Source organism: Phoxinus phoxinus, assembly GCF_949152265.1.
Source record: "Phoxinus phoxinus genome assembly, chromosome: 4".
NCBI classification, from domain to species: domain Eukaryota; kingdom Metazoa; phylum Chordata; class Actinopteri; order Cypriniformes; family Leuciscidae; genus Phoxinus; species Phoxinus phoxinus.
In genome coordinates this window covers 24259428-24281911 of record NC_136879.1, presented here as the reverse complement: position 1 = coordinate 24281911, position 22484 = coordinate 24259428, and the positions used below count along the sequence as shown (strand labels likewise).

Genomic DNA, 22484 nt, shown 5'->3' with positions numbered 1-22484 from the left:
AAATTTCTGGCAATTGCAGCTGCCAGTTTTTTACCGTAAATTTAACAGATTTTTTTACAGTACACTGTTTGCCTCATTCTGTGGAGTTAATCATTCATTTATTATTCTTGTAGCAATCACAGAAAACATGGCATATTTTTTCCTTCTCAGGGCCATTAAAAAGACAGTCTTTGTGTCTCATACTCTATGCTACAGAAACATCTGGAAGTTGAGCCACTCCAGAGAGGTTGCAACATACAAAAAAAAACAAGCTGAAAAAATGTTAAGATTGATCTGGCCTCATATTCCAGGCCGTAAACGTGCTGTAATGATTTTGTCCCCTTGAAGCTTCGCTTTTATTGGCAGAAGGTCTTAATGTTTAACCCGATAGCATTACCGGTGCTAGTCAATAATAAACCCGATAATGACCTTTCGGACAGTCTAAAAACACTAAAGCTGTTCAGTAAGTTTCCACACTCTGTGGAATGTAATCTCAAGAAATTATTACATTATTTCTTTTAAAAAACAGTTTTGAATGAATAGGTCACCAAAAAAAGTGATCATTCCATATCGAACTGTAGCAGTTTTAAGGTTGAATGCTCTTCTCTGTAAAGGTTCTTGAGGAGTGACTTGTTGTGAGGAGCCTGGGAAGATTAGCACAGCTGTGAAATCTCACAGTGATTCTTGCTTGTACAGTCACCAGCAGGTCAGATGTCCCACTGAACAGGGAGCGGAACCCCTGGCTCCTATTTCAAACTTTATTTTCTTGCTTTTTATGCATAACATTTTTCAGTTATAATACTACTATATAAATATTCAACTATAAATACATTTGCAATTATATATAAAATACATACATTAATATGCATTATATATGTGGATGTAGATTTTTTTTTTTTGCTAAGAAATTAAGGGTTATATTAAATTGATTATTTGAATGTTGAAAGTTACTTTATATATAAAGTAAATGCTGTTCTTTTAAAATTCATATTGAAAGAATTCTGTAAAGTTCTTACATAAGCAGCACAACTGGTTTTAACATTAAGACTTTTTTCTTTAGCATAAAATCAGCACATTAGAATGATTTCTGAAAATAAAAGATCATGTGATACTGAAGACTGAAGTAATGGCTGCTGCTGTAAATTCAGCTTCACTGGAATAAATGAAATAAAAATTTAAAGATTACTTTTTATAAATGCATTATATTTAATACATTACATATTACAACTTTCTAAACTGATTCAAGACAACAAAATGATGTAAAATACTTTATTTCAACAAAAATCCCACAAACTAAAAAAAAAAAAGAAAAAAAAGTACATTGTTGTAAAATGACTTGTTGACAAATTCACTTGCTCCGGGTGCACACAGCTTTAGGTATTCTGTCTGAAACAGATGGACAAATTAACTAGTTACAAAGCATCTCTATAATATTCATTAATGATTGAAAAATACCACCACCGTAAAAAAACTAACAAAAAAACACTGCAATTCTAAAATTCTAGTTGGAACACTGAAGTGCATCTATGTATACTTTCTAGAGTTACTTTATAATAATCGGTCTAAAGAAAACCCAATCTGTTGAACATCAGCATTCTTCATACGCCCAAGCAGAATAACAGACATACATAAAGACGTTCAAGTTTTTGCCATAAATGAGGGAGAGGGAAAGATAAAACTGACTCTCACGTCAATAAGAACCCAAGGGGATCTTTGGCATCGGCTTTTTCCACACATTTATATTGCCAAGACTGCTTGACCAGACGAATGCGCCACATTCTGATTCCCACATTCTTAAATAAGACCAATTGACTGACAAGCAGGGTCACGTATACAAACAAACTGAATAATTCCATTTTGCTCCAGGACATCCAATAATCGAAGACCCAAACATGACCAGTTCCTCAAAACGAGAGGTAGATGAGACATGCCCACACAAAACCATCTCCACAAAACCACACTTTGGCCCTGTTAAAACACACATGGCCATTCATCTAGAATGCCAAAGGGTGAAAAGACTGAGGTTAGATTGGGAGTTGTGAGATAACGGTAAGGATGAGGCAATGTGTCGGGCAGCGTCCCAAGCACGGATAAAGTGCCATATTTAATTAATAGGAGATACAGCAAATGCAATGAGAAATCAATGGTGTGGCATCAGTTTTACTACTGGTTAGGTGACATCTCATCAAACTGGCAGGCAGTCTCAAAGCAAACTTGTGTCATTTCCCTACAAACCATCATCATCGCACAAGAGAAAAGACCATGTACGGCAGACTTTTAATACAAGCATTATAAAGTGAAAGAAAAAAATTGGAGCTACATATATACATTTATACAAACATATGTATATATATATACACACACACAGACACTCAACAAAAACGTGCCTTTACAAATCTTTGTACAGGTAAAAAATATACAGTTTCTGGAGGAAACAAATTAGCCTATGCGTTACTATAGCTTTCTGTTTGTGACGATGAACATAAGGCCATTACTGAAGCAGCATAAGCGTGTGGATGAGTTTATTTTCTCCAAAGAGGCACGTAAAGGGGAGGCACTGCCTGTGTCCCTGAACAACCAAACTCAGTTCCATCTACCACAAGCACGCATTCTCACACACACTTTCACATTGTCACTTCCCTTCAATCCCTCTCGTAGCCGGAACGAAAAAAGAAAACACTGCAGAACATTTGGGAGACAATCCCCAGTCACATTGCTTTAAACTCAGTGGAGGAGGAATACCTTGAACTGAGGCAAAGAAAGCACCACTTTCACCCATCATTTAGCAACTCTAAGGTGATGAACAAGTTGTGCCAGATGAAAAAAAAAGAATCGCAAATCAAAAGGACAAAACGTGGTCCGCTGATATATTAAGGCTGTCTGTGAAGGCCACTACCTGATATGGGCATAGAAGAAAAAAAAAGAGAAAAAAAAGATGAAAACAATCTCAACAAATAAAAAGTACTGAAATATTCCTGCAACTAGAAAAAGTACATTTTCAAAATAAATAAATACAAAAAGAACTGACCTCACCTACTTCAGTGGGTCTGTATGAGCAGAAAAACATTTTTATCTTTGAAAAACAAAACAAAAAACAATTCCTTGGTTTCACAGAGTGCCGTGGTTTGCGTTCCATGTTAAAGTGTCTTGTAGGCCAGGTAGTCTTGCATGGAGAAAGGAATGGGCAGCGTATAAACCTGCTGGGTGGGCATGACTCGCCGCAGGGTCATACGGCACAGGTGCTGGAGGCTCGCAATGCTGTGTGGGGAAGCCCAGAAATGCACACTGCCATCACGAGACCTGCAAGAAGATGAACAAGTGTATTCGACTTTACAAGTGTGATGAAACTTATTTTGGGCATCATTCCAAAACAGAAGAACAGTTAGAAAGGCAAGACAGATAGTAACACTATCCACCAAACAGTGGAATAAAGGATTCGTACCCGGCAGCTAAAACACTTCCGTCAGTAGAAAAGGCACAACAGAGGCCATTAGCGAGAGGGCCGATAGCTTGAGGACTCTTCTCATCGATGCTCCAGAAACGCATCAGCCTGAAAAATTAAAATACACGTTTACTTTTATTCACAACTGTGGTTTGCATTATCTTGCAAAAGTCATTTTAAAGAAAACAAAGCATAAAACTTATATTTTATACACTAACATTCAAAAGTTTGGTGTCAGTAAATTTCTTTACAAGAAATTAATACTTTTATTCAGCAAGGACATATTAAAAAAGTGACAGTAAATATATTTATGACGCTACAAATTATTTTAATTTTAAATGTATAATGTATGTATGTATATATATATATATATATATATATATATATATTTATTAAAGGTGCTATGTGGAGTTTTTCTACTAAAATGAATCCATTTTTTATTGCCTGTGTGAAGGGGTTGTAACAATAAAATGATCCACTTGGCAGGGTTTGCCATTACCTCTGAAAGCAAGTATTCCTATTTCTATGTGATGCTCCGGGTCGGATTTGCCACAAAATCCAGTGACGTGACTGAGACCTGCATGCGCGCTCCCGAGCGTCTCGCCTCGTCTACTGACTTTGCACTCAACAGCGACAACACTGCAACTTTATGACATGGAGTCTGCTAATACTAAGAAACGACCAGCAAAACACAGACTCCACATAATAATAAAAAATAAAAAAAAGCACGCGCACTCGCTTGTAAACGTATTGGTTGCAATCTGAAACATCACCGCTAGATGCCGCTGAAAACTCCACATAGCCCCTTTAACTTTCCATTAAATCAAAGAACCCTGAAAAAAACTATTTCAAAAATGTATAGAGAAACAAATCAGCATATTAGAAGGATTTCTGAAGGATCATGCAACACTGAAGACTGGAGAAATTATACAAAAAATTCAGCTTTGCCAAATTACATTTTTAAATAAAATAAACATCTGATATATTTCACAATATTACTATTTTTACTGTATTTTTGACCAAATGAATGCAGCTTCGGTGAGCATAAGTGAACTGTAATCTAAAAACAAAATAAATCATACATGAAGTAATGTAACGTTCTTTCTCCGCCATTTTGTAGAGCACAAATGGTTTCATTCTATCAGTACGAGAGAGACGCCTCCACCCAGAATCGGCAGGAGGCGCGGCGAAGGCAAACTAGGCGCCTCATAGTGATTAATGGATGTCATATGAGAGGCATGTGACCTTTCCCAGAAAGAGGCCCTGCTACAAATCACACACTCCTTCCTGAGCCCGTCGCTTAATGCAGGCTACTAACTGCAAACAAACTTCGAGTTTTTAAGAGCAAATAACCAACTATTTGCTTAATCTTACCTGTCATCAGTGACGCTGGCAATGTGCCGACCGTCGTGACAAAAGGCAACGGAGCGAACCCATCGATCATTTGCTCCTCCTGCAAATATGGGGGAGGGAGGAGGGAAGAGATGCCTGAAGGGAAGACAAGAGATCAGTTATGAGCTTAAAAAAATGACCACATCAGGCAGAAGTTTAGAAAGGAAAAGGCGGGGAAGCAAGTCACACACCCCAGCTCGAACAGAACAGTGGCTGCGTGAGGGTCCCACACTATGATACGAGTGTCATAGGAGGCGGTGGCTAGCAAGGCCCCGTCTGGAGAGAACTCGCAGGACACCACGTCGTTATGATGGCCCTCCAGCTTTCGGATCAGAGTATACTTATCCATGTCCCACAGGAAGACCTGCAATGGAAGAAACGTGTGTTATAGCCAACTGTGTTTTCCACACAGATCAGAGACAAAGAATTCAAACAAAGAATTAATTCAAATTAAACAGCAAGATCAAAATGTGCTCAGTGTCATTTAAGCAAAATCTTATGCGCTACAAACCAAACCCAGTAAAAAGTAGCACATGCCAATGAAACAGCAAGGCTTAATAAATAAATTACATCACTGCTCAATTTTTCAAAATTAAAATAAGCTACAAATGTGCATTGAAACATACATATCAAATTATATTTATTAAAACATTTTTCCAAGAATTACTACATAATGTGAAAAATAAAATAAAAATACAAATAAGTAGTAACTTAAGGTAACATAATGTTACTCCACTGGCATCCCCTTTCAGTTTTAGTTCACTTGAGTTTACAATAGGCTTGCACCGCGCCGGCGGAGGCCTACGAAGAGACACAGATACTGCAAAAGAAGAGAACATTTGATGGCCAAAAGGTTGACGCCTTTGGCAAACACACAATACAGACACGTTACAACTGCAAACTCTACTAATGAATCAACCATGAGTTTCTAGTGCTTATAACTTTCTAGTGCTTATTTTGCTCCAGCACAATTTTATGATTTTAGAAATTATGCTGTTGGCAAATTTTCATGGACGAAATCTAGTAATTTCAATAGGAATTCATGCAATCGGGAAATCGAGTGTGGGCGAATTAAATCCTTCCTGTTTATACTTCCTTAAATCCTTCCTCCATTAATATTAAGGAAACATTTTTATTTTTCAAAAGCTACAGACATTGCACTTGAGCAAAAGTGTAAATATTATTCAATAGCTATTTGCAATATAAACATTTTGGTGCTGGTGGAGAAACTACAATGGTGCGTATACAAGTTTAAAGTACCATTTTCTCTAAATTTGCAATGTGAGATGAAAGGGCTTCAGGGTGCATGACTACTGTCAGCATTCAAGACTAAGCCAAGCCAGATATCTTGCACATCGAAAACACATTATAGCCTTTTTGGAAGTTGTACTAGTGCAATTTTAACTACTGTAGGATAAATAAATGCTATTATTATTATTGAGTGGTACCTTATAAATTAGGAAAACCATGCTGGTGTTTGCTAAAGCTCTTGGGTCGACATCATTGAAACAGACTCTGCTTTGAGAACATGATAAATTAGGTTATTCACAAATGGAAAACAAAATGTGCTTTCAAATAGCAATTGTAACCAGCATGGAAAGTACCCACGGGTCTTGCTTCTGGTGGCTTGATGCAACAGGGAATGATACATTTGCGTAAACCGTTTTCCCGATCGGATCCACATTCCACATTAGACTGACATTATCGATATGAAGGCAAACTGTTGAGGCACAAGGAGCCCTTTCATTGCTCACACATACAAACAATGCTCCCAATCCCCCCCTCAACTATTAACCCCACTACAAAAACATCTGACTAGGCATTACATACAGTAAATTGACCAGCGGCCGAGCGTTGCGACTCAAGGGTGTAGTGAGTTCAGTTAACAAAGGCACTAATGAGTAGGAAGGGGCTCTACTGGCTGGCTTGTGTACACATACAGCAGACACAATGCCTAGATCTCCTGCTTTAGGGTAAATGTGGAGATGATAGAAATGCTACTGAATGTAAAGATGGAAGGAAATTAGGAAGGGAAGTAGGGGGTAGGAGAGGAGGGGGATCTCACTGTCAACTCTTTTGAGAGACAAGGTAAAAGTAGTGAGAACTGTGACAGCGGGATGTAGACAGACATGGAGCAGAACCTACGTACAGGAAGCCCTTGTGGGCAGGAGCATGGAAGCCCCTGGGGCGTGGGCACGGGCACATGAGCGTCCAACGGGGGCCGCGATGGCAGCCGTGCCCCGCGTGGTCCGCACCGGCTGCTCTATATGTCAGCGCGGCGCTTCCCTCAAAATCACTCAAACACAGAGCTCTGCCACCACCTGGGACAGGGAAAGCAAGACACTTATGGACACACACAACCATAAAGTTCAACCACTGCAGTCTGTTCATGGGAGGGAAGTTAAATAGGATCCAGAAAGACTCGTCCTGGTTTCAGAGAGGTCTTATTGACGGCTGGAAAACTTTGCTTGTTGTGCCTTAAGGGCTTTCACATGCAACCAGCATGACAACTATATCATTCAATGTACTGTTCAAAAGTTTGGGACTGTTAAGATTTTTTTTATTAATGTTCTTAAAAGTCTCTTATGCCAATCAAGGCTGCATTTTTTTGATAAAAAACAACAACAACAACAACAACTAAATAGAAAAAATATCTTCTATATTAATATCTTAAAATCCATGTCATTTCTTTGATGGCAAAGCTGAATTTTCAGCACCTTCTTTACTGTCACATTTTAATGCATCTTACTAAATGAAGGTAAATATTTCTTAAAAATATTTTTTTTACTGACTCCACACTTTTAACCTGTTAGCCTTCAGCGCCACTTTTGAAAAATCCCCAGAAATTGCATACCCAACCTAAAAAAGATTCAATTCATTGACCCTTCGTCCTAAAAGCTCAAGTATGGTCTCATTTGAAAGCTGACACCTGGCACTTTATTGGAAATGTAGAATGAATTATTGTCATAATGAAAAAAAAATTATGAATAGCTTCAAAGTTGTGTAAGTTATTAGAAATTTATTTTTATGAAACATCTTCATGAAAATTAAATTGAAGTTGGCCCGTCAGCACTCTATAAATGCACTCCAGCTAAAGACACATGTCTGACCATGTTATATTTAAAATTTGAAGGTGATAAGTCTAAAACTCTGTATTTTGTTAAATGTTTTTCAAGATCATCTCAAATGACTTTATTTTGAATTGACTCTAAAATGCAAACTTGTGTTTATTGTCATCTATTAGCATCTATTCAGTCTATTGTCTCTATTGTTTTGTGGTGCAAACGAGCCCCATTCAGTGTCACTCTCTCCTGCACACATTTACACCTTTCCAGCCGGCTTATGGCCATAAATATTATTTTCCTTTGTCTCCATTATAATCGCTAACGACTGGCTAATCACGGTGTTTCACCCCCTAATTTCTTTCATAATCTTCACTTCACATTTGAAACTGTGTCAAATGCCTTTCTCAAATAAAGAAATATTTCAGTAAGCATTCCGATTTAGAAAAAAAATCATAAAAAATAACAGCTAGATGGCAGGTGCAACTAGAGAGCTAGCTAGCATGTTAGCTTAGCACACCATCAATACACGACAATTTATGAGATTAAAACCCTGTTTTATGCTCCAAACTTACTTTATAGCGCAAGTCGAGTGTTTTAAATAATCTTCTATGAGCTTATTTGGCTTCAGAAAAGAAAATCAGACAGAAAATAAATGAGTTTATGGTATTCTGCATGTTTGTAAAGTCTATATCGATTAGCATTGCATTATACATATAATCTATTATTATAAAAATACCTGACATGGCTCGAAGAACACAGGTAAATCAAATATCATTGCAATCATGTTTATTGTCTTCAAAACATCTTTATCTGCATGTTATAGCGATCTCTGAAAGCTAACGTTAGCTGTGTTTATGTCAGTGACGTCCTGGAAGGTCACAGGTTATTGTTCTTCTTCGTGAGCTCCCATATTTGGAAAAAACTGTGCATAGAGCGCCCTCATTCTGCTGTATGGATTGAAAACACAGTACAGAGTATCCAGCGCTCTTTATGTATACATCGACGCATTTGGATATAAATTCAATAAATATTATTCCTGTCTATAGAAATATGATGTAAACCTATGATAATATATCAATATTTCTCCAAATCTGCACATTTTTGAGCCAAAAGCCCTGAGGAACGTTGTTTTGTCACGCGTTCTCAAGACAACAGCACCGGAGTTTTTTTCTGAATGGAGCAGCTGACGCTCATAATTCATATTAAAGGTATCGACTCATTTTTTCATTACATAAATCCTGACACAAATTAAGACATAACTGTCACTATAAGTTTCTCAGAATACAATAGTGGTCAAATACTGAAACGTGAGACTTATATATTTTTAATGATGTATAGTTTGTCAAGGTAATAACATTAAATCTGATAGTAACTTTGAACTATTTAAAAAAAAAAACGCTTCAGAGCGTCCTCGCTCTGGTGAAGGCTAACAGGTTAAGCACTTGTAAAGTTCTTGATGCCAGTTAAAATCACTATGTACATGGGAAAAATCATTACTGATATTCGAGGGTCATTTTATATTATTCAAGTTGTTTTTATAAAAGGACTGTACATCGTGCATGTAAGTTATTAATAGAATAAAAGAGTGGAGGAGAATTGTGAGCTTTTTGCATTCCCATCAACATGTGCATAATAATCAGGCACACATTTGTTTGAACAACAACAACAAACAAACCAGAAATCAAAACTACAAGCAGGGTTTATAGAAGCAGGTTATGGCACTGAGCATTATGATGATATAAAGATTCATTTAGCACTCATTGATTGGTCTTTAAACTATTAAGAGAGAGAAACACCAAACAGGTAATAAAGAGGAGGAAAGAACTGCAAAACATACCGCTTTGCCTGCGCCTACGGAACAAAGGACCGATGAATCCGGTGAGAAAGCACTGCAGTAGACCCAGTTTTGATGACCACGGAGTACTTTCACCATGTTACCTATTAGACAAACAATTTAGATTGTTTAGGGTACAGCAATAGCATTAGCTAGCTTTCTGTTCAAATTTTTAGTTGGTTATCAAATAATTTCATAGCAAAAAAAGAGAACGTTAAGAATACTTGGTTACATTTAAAGAGAAGCTTCCTACAAATACTGCAGAAGTAATCCTTTCCAGCATCTCAATACAATATTATATAATACAATATATAAACAATGTTGATGCCTAGGGAACAATAAAACAAATATTCTTTAGCTAGTAGCTGAATTTCTTAGCTACAATCTCAATGGTGTCCACTTTGAGACCAGAGGAAATTAAGCTGAACTCTGGCCAACATTCCTTCATAGTTTAGTTAAAGAAAAAAAACTGTTTGCAAATGCAGTGAGCTACATTTTATCTCACAGTTTCCAGCATATAAATAAGATTAATTTGATCATATTATAAAAGCAAGTTTGTCCTAGGATTTTGCAGGAAAGAGAAAATATCAGCAAACATAACTTGGCATTTAATTATTTTCCATCTAACCCCCCCACCCCAAGTGCCAGAATCTTTGAGTGAGTGCACATGCACACTTGAGTAAGTATGTGTGATGGACTCCATGGAGATGATATGGAAATAAAAGCAAAGCAGGCTGCTGTGCAGGAAACTTCTACTGCAAAGACTTTTCAGTTTGGGGTTACACACAAAATAGCCTGTTAATATTAATATGTAAAGAACTTGTGCCAAGTTGTGCCATTTTACTGTACAAATTACTCCAATGTGTCAAATTACTCGTACAAAAATCAACATTTGTTCCTCACCGTCATCTTTGAGGTCCCACACACGTAGGGTCTTGTCTCTCGATGCAGAAACCAGCACTAAACTCCCATCTGGGGCAAACGTCAGGTCCCGCACAATGTCTGTGTGGTCCATCAGGTTCAGCAATAGCTTTCCTGTACACAAGAAAACAAAACTGAGGATAAACAAAAGCACCAGTCAAAGCAAAAGTCCAGGCTAATCGATTCAAACTGCATCAATGTTGCATCATTGCTTGTTAGAAAATGTTTTGTCTTAAGAATCAAAGAGAGAAGGGATTATGCTTGTGGCTTTACACTTAAGAAGGTGTCAAAAAGGCATTTCCCAAGGCGTCTCAGAAATACAGTAGGTTATACACCGGATTAAGCCCTTTCTTTGTGAACAGTATTGAATTGCCTTGAGGCATAAGGACGTACAATCACTGACACCTGCCAGGCTAATCCACATCAAATCCCTATAATTAGTTGCACCTACAGTAACAAAAATATTTTACATATTTCCGGAAATATGATTGGGGCTTAGTAACAGGGCCTATTTGCAACCTGTCAAACGTGATAACATACATTAGCTATGTGAATGACGGGTATATATGGCACAAATCCTGTAGAGATACTTTACAACACACTGCTATCAGATTTCCAGCATGTTTTCAAAAAGGGGAAAACAAATATAAAGGCTGCTGGAGGAGGAGTCTCGCACCCTGAAAAGAGCAAGTCTGCTGGGTAAATTTATGGCATTGCTGTTTTAGTTAGAAGGGAGGTGGAGTCATCCACTAAAGAAAACATCTCCATCCCATCAGAACAACCAATGACAATATCTGTACAGGACCTGCCCACCTATTAATACATTTTGCAGCTGAGCGAAAATTAATTATATAACTTCGAAGAGCTGCCAGTTTTTTCTAAAGTCAACAACTACCTCTCAGTTTTCGGTTTTCCGATAGCAGATTTACACGTTATAATCATTAGAACAGTGAAAACTGATCAGACACAAAAGCAGAACCTCAGTGGCCAAGAAACGAATGGCGAAGCGGTTCAAAGGTTCATAAAGTAGAGAGATTTATTGTGAAAGGGAAAGCGCACCTCAAAGGTTGAGCAAATATGTACTAAAAATAATTTATTACTGACTGACGACTGCATAAAAATACAGAACAATGTCAGTAGGTGTACACAAGAGACCCATTTGGAAAACAATGATGGAAGTACAATTAAGATCATGTCAACACCTTATATAACCACCACCTCCCCTCTCTCTTATACACACACGTGCGCACACACACACACATCTGTTGGGGAAATGAAAAACAGGAAGCGGGCATAGAGAAGTGTTAAAGAGAGGACAGAATGGGTTGACTGTGATTTCTAAAACACATTAATTCATTAGCACAGAAACATCCAAAAACAACAACAATTCAATGATTAATAAACACAATAACCTACCTCTGTTTAATAGTATTAATTATTAGGATTATGTAAACAAAGTCACCTGGACAAATGTTAATGCCGCATGACCTGCAACCTCACTAATACCAGTTTTCCAGTTGCTTAAACTGATTAACACTCTAGATTAGCCTGTGATGCTTGAGTCTGACACCCCGAGAGGACCCTCACCTGTATAGACGTCCCAGATTTTGATACGGCCATTGTTGAGGCCGGTGGCAAGCAGCAGTTGGTCCTGTCCGAACTTGAACCGGTGCCATTCGATATTAACGCAGCGACTCTGCTTCTCGGGAACAGAAGAGCCAAAGGCCAGGCCCCACACAATGTCACCACAGTCGATAGTGTGCTCTCTGGGCTCGCCTGGCAGCAGACTGCCCTCACTGTTCTGCCGGGAGAGTCGTTGAGGACCTGCACCGCTCGACTGATCTTCCTTCCTTACAGAACTAGGGTTAGAGAGAGAGGAAAGAAGTATTGCTGTGTGTTGTTGCATGAGAATCATGTCTCCTCTGCTTGATGTAAACTGACAGCAAATTCTCTTTGATAAATTAAGAACAGCAAGAGGATGTTTTACTTCTTAAAAAGGTTATCTAGTACGTTGTCTGTTGAAATAAACTGAACATTTTAACTCTTAGGAATATTTGAACACTAAGTAAACTCCCAGGCAGCCTAAGAGATTACAGAAGTGTTGCATCAACTTTGACCCATTTAACGTCCCTTACCCAATTCTACAAGCTCTTGCTCATGAAACTCATCAAGTGTGAGGTTCTGGAATCATTACAAGAGGTTATTGTGTGAATACAAAGCAGGCGCTGCAGAACTGAAACAGAAAATGCCTGCCACGTGTGTCCACTCAAGCTTTTAATGGCACAGTGGCTTCCTTCTGCTTTAGCATTAAAGGAAAATTCTGTCAATACTCACTCCCCCGTGTTTTTATCCTTTATTTGGTATTTTAGTGCATCAAGTTCAACTAAACAAAAATGAGCAATGGTGCCTAGGCAGGCAACTAGCTGAAATAAGTTCTTTATTTTATTTCAGTTAACAACTTTTTTTTATGGTTTTAGTTAACTATATTAATAACCCTGACTGCAAATGCATTTTTCCTTATTGTTTCTGAATTTTAGTTCAGTAATACCCATTCCTAAATTAACTTAATTTAATGGCTGCCACATGATGTCCTTTGTGTGTACAACTACTAATAAAGTTACTACACTTAAATGTACAATGACTGAAAATATTTTTACAATACCATACTTATCTTTTATGGAGACAACATAAAAAAAACTGTTTGTTTTACTTCAAACTATTGTAAATTCTCTGTTAAAATTTTACCCTGTGTCTGCATGGTTCATGTTGCAATGATAGTTTTGGTGTTTTTATGAAGGCTACTAGCATGAGCACAAAAATTCTGTAATAAAAGCACAATATATTTATCCTCCCCAGAAATGAATAAAAACATTTAGTATACTGACTATGGAAAGAAAAGTTAGGATAGATCATTTTGCAGCCAACTCTATTTACATTCATATCGGCAAAGTGTAAAGTAAACAAACAGCCCCAAAAATTGCTTGGTTCAAGGCATGCAGCCAAAGGGCAATGATGTGAACCTCATAATGAGGACTGGACAAAGGCTGGTTGGCAGGGCTGCACGCTCGACAGTGGTCTCGAAATCCACAGGGTAAGGTGAGATGACCTATGCTGTGCCACTGAATGCTAAACAAGCCCAAACACTGGGCACCACTGTGGTGTAGCCACCATGTGAAAGCCCAGAGGACCAGACAACCAGCACACGCGTAGACTGCCTTTGTCAGTCCATCAGCAAACAAGCTGTATTGTAACAATTCACCATAGAGGGAAACAAAGAGATCAGTGTGTATACTCACAAGCTGGCTAAGCAATTTTTCCATGGCACAAGTCTCACTATTCGATGCCCTTGAGACCAAGCAAAGTAAGAACCATCAGGTGCAAAAGCTACAGTCCAAGTCTCCCGTCCAGACTTCTGGTCGAAGGGAGCAACTGGAGGTATGAGTTCCCCGATGAACTTAGCTTTACCTGTTGCAACAGAAAGCACATTTTAAGCCTTTACAACTTTTGATTAAACATGCCCCAGGTTACAGAGACAAGGCTTAAGCCCAGTCCCAGACTAAAATGCACGTTTCAGCTGGTTTAACTGAAAGCAACTTGCACTGTTTATCTTTAAATGTGCTAGTGCCATTGTTGTCTCAAAATGAACAGTAATGTTTTTTTCTATACATGTTTTTTAGTCACTTAAATGTCTTTATTGAACTAAGGCCTAATCCTGGCTAAATCTAGGCCTAAGCCCTGTCTGTGAAACCAGGCAAAATGTTTAGTAAAACCAGGGGAAATGTTTAGTGAAACTAGGGGAAATGTTTAGTGTGGTACAGCAAATGTGTGAATTCATAGGTAGTTATATTTTAAATGCATTTTCACCTACTTTTGCAAATTAAAAACCTATTCAATTGATAAAATTGTTTAAATGGATCCCATTATTTACTTACCCTCACGAACCTGCATGCCTTTCAAAAGATATGTTTGTGTAACCAAATTGTTTTGGTTACCATTGACTTCCAATGTATGGACAAAAAAAAATGTGTGCAAAATATCTTTTTATGCTCCACAGAAGAAAGCCAATGTAAATGATGATCGGATTTTTGGGCCGAACCATCCCTTTAAATTATACTTAAAAAACAGAGGAATGTTTTTAAACAAAAGTTATGTTGTGAAGCATTTATTTTTGTGTTACTAGCATTTATTTAATCTAGTATCTACTAAGCAATCCAATAGTTAATTCACTTGTAACTATTCATTAGATAGCCTAATATTACTTGCTACAATAGTAAATATTTAACTATTTCAATGCATAACATACTAACGTTAGTAATCAGTTAACGTCTCTGAACCACACATCCTGCAGTATTGAGTGACATTAGCAATTTCTTACCAGCAACAATAAAATTGTTAGTTGTATCTACCAGGATAGTGACTAGAAACTAGTACCTCATAGTAAATAACGTTAGTTGAATAGATACTAGACACTATATGAATACGCCGAGGATATATAAAACACACACGTAACATACAATTGTCATTTCTCCTGAAATGTTAAGTTAATACAACTAATAAAGCGGTAACGTGTAGTTCACATGGTGACTCACTGGTGTGGTGATGGTGAGTCATGCTGAGGGTCTGGCGGTGGGGGAGGGTCAGGGACAGGGTGTCGAAGTAATCTGGCGGTGTGTGGACGTTGTGCTCAAGAAAGCACGCGCACAAATAAATATTCAAAATAACGGCCAAATGGGCCAATGTTTTTCCGTCACATTTTAATATACGCAATACGTTTGTTTGAGTTCTATCATTAACATGAGATCGTCTAGACACGACACAAACACTGAAATTAGTACTAAAATGAAATAAGTAACTTAAACCGCATCAATTCATAGCTGCAAAAATGTAAATACGCAATATATAATACATACGGAATCATTTACACACAAGGAAGACGCGTTGAAAAGGAACTAACGTTAGATCAAGACCCTCCCCCATTCAAAGCAGTGGCAAAGAATAAAAAAAAACTCACCTATTTCATTTTCGTTGACAAAATCTGGGAAGCTTGCCATCTAAATCGAAGCGAGTCTCTTCAATCGAAATCTTCTTGGTTAACGAAATAAAGATGTTAAAATGTTTGCGTGGGACAAGAGGAAAAGGCAGTTTTTGCGTGTCTCCAGTGAATGCGGCGCGTCAAACGTCGACGCAACGCTGCCTATATTTACATATACGACTGTTTGGAAAATAGACAATTGTATGGTCTTTGAAGTACAACTTAAGTTTAATAAAACTGGCAATTAAACAAAGAAAATTGGCGAATAATAGACTAACGTTAGTCCCTTAAACCGGGTAGCGCTCAGCTTGAATACAGTGTATTGTAATGGCTGCGGCGAGCGTCCTCCTAACGTTTTGAACACACACACACTTGATGGGCGGGATACTCTAGCGACGTCATAACCGTTGCCGAGGCAACGGAGGAGCACCGCTCTCTGATTGGCCCAAAGCCGTTTACAAGTGGCCTTTGATTGGCTGGTCACTCGAGAACATGAATGGAATGGATTCGTGAAATACGTGCTGATAAAGCGTGTGACGATGAAGCGCTAATCCACTGGTGAATTTAAATCGTTGTCTCTGAAAGAGCAACATAATCTCAAATTAGTTGATGAAATTGCTTGATAGGTTTCAGGAAGTTAAAGTAAAAATAATGTTGTTGTATTAATGCTGTAATGGCTCGTGTTGTGATAAATTCCATGTAAGCAACTAAAGAACAAAGAAAGTTTTGTTAGTTTATAATGTTTTATGATTTGATTGATCAGAAACTCCTGTTGAAGTAGGCTTATTTCTCTACAATGTTACAACAAAAAAGTTTTAGTATTTCTCTATAGGCTAATGTTACAATGAAAATAGCCTATAGGTGTCTTCAGTGTTAAGAATTATATTGTTCTTCAGAGTTTTGCTTTTAAAAATCACTGATTCATTTACCAACAGTTTAATGCCCTAGTAGGTATTTAATTAGCTATCTGAAGAATACATTAACAAATATGTTATATATTAATTTTATCTTCACCTTAACGGTTGCATAAATAGGGCTATAGGCTATTATACATTTTTTTCTTACAATAAATCCATACAATATGTATATTATTTTGTTATATTATTTTTCAAAGTTGTAAATACAATAAACATTAGTAGAGTATGTTTTACAAGAAAATACTCAAGTCTGTATACTTCAAAATTTCACATTTAATTAATTGTGTTACGTGCCGTCTTTGTCATTATTTGTGAAATTTACTAGCAATTTCTGAGTTAAAATAGTTTCAAAGCTGATTTTGTTTTTAACTCTGATGTCTTTTGAAACAAAATGGGTGGGAAAAAACAATATTGCACTAACATAAAAGAGACTTTATACTGAGTGAACAAGAAAGAAGATCAGCTGTTGCCATGTGTCTTACAAAGTCCCGAAATAGGAGAAAATAGCCAATCAGTCTTTTCAGCATTTCACAGCTTTGACCTCTTAAGAAGAGGTTGAAACCAGCTATCCAAGCAGTCCAGCACCATTCCTGTAGATTGCTAGAAGCCATATACAATAACCTGAAACATTCTGAAAGAAAAAGTGCAAGACTAAAATAGGTATTTGGCTTCAAAGAAAAGACGTAAACTCTTTTCTGCAATTTCTAAATAAAAAAATGTGACTTTTTCTCCCCCTAGCAGAACTTGGAAAGTGTGTTCCTATCAAAGGCCAAATAGATGGAGCTAAAAGCAGGTTGTTCCTGTAAAACATGTTGTAAGAGCTGAAAAAAGACCCAAATGCAAACAGCAAAAGCTAGAAATGGTTTGGAAGAATGATTGGTATTCACCAATTTTGTCATATTTACGCACCTTCAAGTTGTTCCAAACCTGTATGAGTTTCTTTCTTCTGCTGAACATAAAATAAGGTATTTTGAAGGATGTGTGTAATCAAAGTTGCCACTGACTTCCATAGGGAGGAAAATACTATGGAAGTCAAAGGCTGTCTGGTTACCAACATTCTTCAATATACCTCATTTTGTGTTCAAAAGAAGAAAGAAACTCATATGTTTGGAACAACATGAGGGTGAGTAAATTATGACAGAATTATCATTTTTGGGTGAGCTATCCCTTCAATGCTTTTATAAAATGGTTAATACATCAAATAATCTTTATTCTAAAGGTGGTTTAATTCAAGGACTTGACATACATGAGCATTCAGAACAACTGTGACAGAATAATGATTTATAATATTGTGATAACCTATGATGAATGCAGTCAGTTCTGTCTGTTCTCCTTTTTTATCTTTATGTGTTTATATAGCTATTGGACTTGTTTCTATCAAAAAGTCAGTATGCAAAGATGATTATTGACAAAGAGTTTTGGATTAATGATTCAAGAGAAGTGCATGTTTATTTCTTGCCAGATTGTTATATGTTAAAGAAGGACATTTCTTAAAGGAATAGCCGTTCACTTAAAAAGTAAAATTCGGTCATAATTTGCTCACCCTCAAGTTGTTTCAAACATTTATGAATTTCTTTCTTCTGTTTAAAAACAAGAATGTTGGTATACAGTTGATGGACCCCATTGACTTCCATAGTATTTTCTCCTCCTGTTGTAACTTTGGTTGTTGAATAATTATTTAATTTTTCCTGAATAGACACATGATGCTAAATGTAAATAATGAGGAAAAACAATGTATTACTTTGTTTATTTGGAAAGATTGCAATAATGTGCACCCACCCTGATATAGGCTACTTCAAGTATACATACTAAGTAGCCTACGATGATATCGTTGATTCAGCCTCGTCAAGAATCCTACTTCACTCCAGTCGCTGTTTTTCTGAAGTAAACGAACTAGAAATATGACACCCGTGTAACTTAAGCGTCTCAGTTTTCTAGAACTTTCTCTAACTTGGAAATCAATATAGCCTACATCAACTGTCTGGTTACCGAAATTCTTCAAATGATCTTCCTTTGTGTTCTAGCAGAAGAAAGAAATTCATACATGTTTGAAGCAACAACTTGAGGGTGAGTAGACTAAATTATGACAGAATTTTCATTTTAAGTGAACTATTCCTTTAAGGGTTAACTTAGTGTGTCAAACCAGATAAGTGTGTTAGATACAGGAAGTTTTTGTTTTATCTTTGTTTTTCCTTCCATGTTAGCTCACTTGATGCTTGATAGTGGAATGTTTTTATTTTGTCTTTGGCTGATAACTGATGGAGCCGTGACCGTGAAGTTTTTGGATAGGGCTCTGCCTAGTAATTCCAATAAATACCGGTTCATAGAAAGTTGACCAAGGGAAGGTCATCTAACTGGGTGGTCTACCAGAAGTAATAAACCAAGAATGGTAATTAATTAAAAAGAAAAATGTATGTAAATTAAACCTAAAAATGCAGCAAAGAGGAAAAACAACTCATGATAAGGGTCGGGACTGTGTACTGCCCTCTACTGGTTGCAGTTATATGGAACAGGGTTTTCAAACCCACACACACTTTTGCAGTTTTTTTTTTACACTTTTGTCTTTTTGGGGGGAGAAATGACATGATCATACAGAGTACAACAATTTTATTATTTATTCCAATAGCTAATAAACATCTGGATTGCAAGAAAAGTCCAGAACTTGAAATAGTCTTAAGTGAATGATGTGATGCGGGACAATCACATTTATTTTGGACAAATAGAGGAAGAGTCAACTTAATTTGGTGAGAATAATATTCTTCAAAAGAAAAGGGACAGAAAAAAATAATTGCAAGATCAAATATTTTGTTAAAAAATTGCCAATTACTATGTACAGTTGTTTCCTTCTAATACAGTATAAATATTACATTCCACTAATTGTTAAGAGCCACTTAAAATCACGTGGCTCGCACACGACACTCTGAACACATCTTCCTCTATCTCTCCCATATAAAGACAGAAGATGAAGAAGTAGATCTTGAAAACATTTCGGGCAAACACGCAAGGACACGTGATCAAGAAAAGGAACTTGGCTACATACCAAAGCAGATCATCCACACAGTCCTTGAATTGTTCATATCAACCTCATGACGAGTAAACAGACGGCGCTACCTTGCATATCAATGAAGCATCTGCGCTATGAAGTTTTCAGTTTTAGTTGTGCTTTTAGCAGAAAGTGAAATGAGAGCAAGTTCCCTGAGAGGATAAAATATGTTATAAAGCAGGATGGAAGGGAAAATATCACACAGTCCTGCCCTGAATCGCAGACGGCAACGTTGGGAACGTGGGCTCTGCGGTATGCGTTGCTACTCTCAACAAGGTTTTGCTCTTACAAAACCTTTGTTCTTTCAATTCACATCATTTTCAAAACTAATTACTGACTTGTTGCTCTGTGCCAACCATAAAGATCTTAAAAACAAAAAAAATCATCATGCAAATATGCATGGCACTGGCACATATTTCATAAAGCCTATTACACTTCACAGAACATATAATTACTGTATATGAAATATACGTCATTGATGATGCCTATGGATACCTATATAATCTGTAATAATGGCAAAAATCATATAATCACATATGTGTAATGAACATGACTTCATATACTGTACATAATGCCCTTTAAACAAAATTAGCAAGTTTCAATAGCCATTTCAGGAGCTTGAAGTGTATCAGTACCATGGTGGAATCCAAAAAGTGTGCTTCGGCACATATAATACTGTGACTAGGTGGTTTCAAACTACCAGATTTACCAGTTGGACAATCCGACATACATAAAACACAAACAAACATCATAAATGTCACACAGTGTCCTCCAATAGGCTACTTTACACTGAATCAATACTGGGATGCACAACACTAAAAGGAACATAATGGCACATTCTTATTGGTGGATCACAGTTAGACCTCTGACCTTATGACAGTCACGTGACCTACTGGAAGCACAGCATTAGGGTAAATCATTCAGTGTCATTTGCAAGAAAAAGCAAAGCACACAGCAGCGTTTTGGTTGGTTGAAAGACAGAATAATTATTTTTTTTCTCCGCTTGTTCTGTTAAAAAATAACTAAAATATAAAACCGCAGTTCAGATGGCAACTATACCGGGTCAAACAAACAAATCGAATCACTTTTCACAAAGAAACAATTGAAAAAATTTTTTTTCCAATATTTTATAAAACAGATATGGCAGTGCAAACATGAGAAGCAGGCCAACGTTTTGGTTGATCTGCAATTCGCCCTTCACTCTTTCTGTAAAAATTACTCAAATCGAATTTTGGCATTGACAGTGTGCATTGCCTTTCTTGGCCGGAGTTGGAGACCACTTAAAAGAGGTCAACTCATCTAAATGAACTCTGTTTTGATTTAATTGTATTAAAAAAGTAAAAATGGGCCATGGAAATGGACTATTTAGCACCCTAAAATCACACCACACTAAATGGAGACCTGAATAATGTTTTTTTCCTTATAGCAATGATTAAGAAAGGAGAAAACAAACCCCTAAGAAAACCCGAACCCTTTGAGTAATAAACGTGACAGTCTGTGTACATTCTTTGAGGAAATGCTGTTGATGTTTAATGTGCAGATTAGACTGAGAGTGGCAGGGTTCATTGAAAATAAAGAAATAGTTATATACTAATGCACTGAAACAACTGACAGTTAGTTGTGTCACTTCTGGACAGTAATAAATCAAATATTTGCCTATTTTCTAATGGTGACAAGTCAAATGAAACTTAAATGGGGAAAGACACCCCTTAGGTAACTGATATTTTTAAACAAACATAAAAGGGAATTTCTTTTCAGATCATTAGGGATAAAAAAGAAAAATACATAGGAAATCAGTACTATAGCTGTTGAGTTTTACATATGAAACCAAATATTAACAAACAGTTACAATACAATAATTATAATAGTAATCAAATGTAGGTAACAATAATCTTAGGCTTGCAAAAGGCTGCTACAAAATGATCATACAGTCCTGCCTGGGCTGTTCCTCTCGAGTCTGGGATTGCCTGCACTGGAGCCGCTGAGATAAGGAGCTATCAGCCATGGGTCATTCTGAGGTCACCATGGAAATCCTAATTTCCCAATAGCACAGAGGAGGGATCTGGAATGAAATTGGCAAGAGGTTAGTTACTACTCGATATCTATGTCGGTTGCAGGATTATTATACTAACTAGTGGAACAAATTTGAATATCATCTCTGAGATGATTAATCAGTAGCACTGAAGCCCCTGTAGTTGGGTTTAGAAAATACAAAAAAGGACACAAAAGGAAAGTGAAGAATCTCACTGCATGAGCCACTCACCATGATAGTGGTTCCTTACGTGGCTCCTCCTCTTCCTGTGCAGCCAATCGTCTGAGCTGACTTTCTTCATCTAGAAAGACACACCCCGGCACATCCCAAATTAAAAATGTAGTCCAAAGCAGGACTGTACAATTAACTAAATTCACAATATGGCCTCATTCAATTATTAAATTAAAGACAGACAAATAGACAGGTAGATAGATGATAGATAGACAGACAGACAGACAGACAGACAGACTCTGGACAGACTGACAAAGGAACAACTTCATATTGGTTCACACACTTCCAGAGGATGTGACATCTTCACACATAAAAAGATCACTGATCACAGGGATTCTGGAAAATTCTGATGTGAAGATGATGCTGAGCTAGAAGTCTTCAAAGGAGCCCTAAGCTTGTGCCAGGCTGTGGCCTTGTCTTTTCATTAACTAAAGATCCTCTGACTCCAACTGGTTCTCTCTCATCAAGACAACAGCAGCAAAGATCAAATGGAGCCTCAACAAATTGCACCAGGACACTTTTATTCAAAAGGGCGAGACATGGAAGTATCAAACATAGGGCCCTATCTTTGTACGCCGACGCATGTATCATTTCTA

At 37.2% G+C, this 22484-nt stretch overlaps 3 protein-coding genes across 9 annotated transcripts in view; all 3 read right to left on the bottom strand.

Moving 5' to 3' along the window:
• Positions 1 to 22484, bottom strand: part of vezf1b (vascular endothelial zinc finger 1b) — a 534049-nt gene that overhangs the window by 468854 nt on the left and 42711 nt on the right. The window lies entirely within an intron of this gene.
• wsb1 (WD repeat and SOCS box containing 1) lies at positions 2782 to 16107 on the bottom strand. 3 transcript variants are annotated; one of them, XR_013797094.1, is made up of 10 exons: positions 15645 to 16107; positions 13930 to 14098; positions 12221 to 12492; positions 10616 to 10747; positions 9716 to 9816; positions 5005 to 5177; positions 4796 to 4909; positions 3422 to 3529; positions 3008 to 3279; positions 2782 to 2875 (listed from the first exon to the last, which is right to left on the bottom strand). XR_013797094.1 is itself a non-coding variant. In XM_079608950.1 (9 exons), the coding sequence occupies exons 1-9, from the start codon at positions 15682 to 15684 to the stop codon at positions 3117 to 3119; spliced, it is 1272 nt and encodes a 423-aa protein (XP_079465076.1). In that variant the 5' UTR covers positions 15685 to 16107; the 3' UTR covers positions 2782 to 3116. The 3 variants fall into 3 exon arrangements, 1 of the variants encoding a protein (XP_079465076.1); XR_013797095.1 differs by having other exon boundaries at positions 3013 to 3279; XM_079608950.1 differs by having other exon boundaries at positions 2782 to 3279.
• Positions 19175 to 22484, bottom strand: part of cuedc1b (CUE domain containing 1b) — a gene marked incomplete at its 3' end in the record, with an annotated part of 30096 nt that continues 26786 nt past the window's right edge. For 2 of the 4 annotated variants that reach the window (XM_079610861.1, XM_079610860.1), the window contains 2 exons: positions 21889 to 21958; positions 19175 to 21687 (listed from right to left, as the gene is read on the bottom strand). In XM_079610861.1, coding sequence (XP_079466987.1) covers position 21687; positions 21889 to 21958 — 71 coding nt within the window. Of the gene's footprint in view, positions 21688 to 21884; positions 21959 to 22484 lie in introns of those variants that run through there. The other 2 variants (XM_079610858.1, XM_079610859.1) reach the window with 1 other exon arrangement.

Excerpts from the sequence above, each read along its gene's own strand:
- wsb1 (XM_079608950.1), bottom strand. The coding sequence starts at position 15,684 with ATGGCAAGCTTCCCAGATTTTGTCAACGAAAATGAAATAG. Across the intron at positions 12,493-13,929 it reads AAAAATTGCTTAGCCAGCTT|TTCTGTAAGGAAGGAAGATC; the intron begins GTGAGTATACAC and ends CTCTAACCCTAG. Across the intron at positions 3,280-3,421 it reads GGAAGTGTTTTAGCTGCCGG|GTCTCGTGATGGCAGTGTGC; the intron begins GTACGAATCCTT and ends ATCTTCTTGCAG.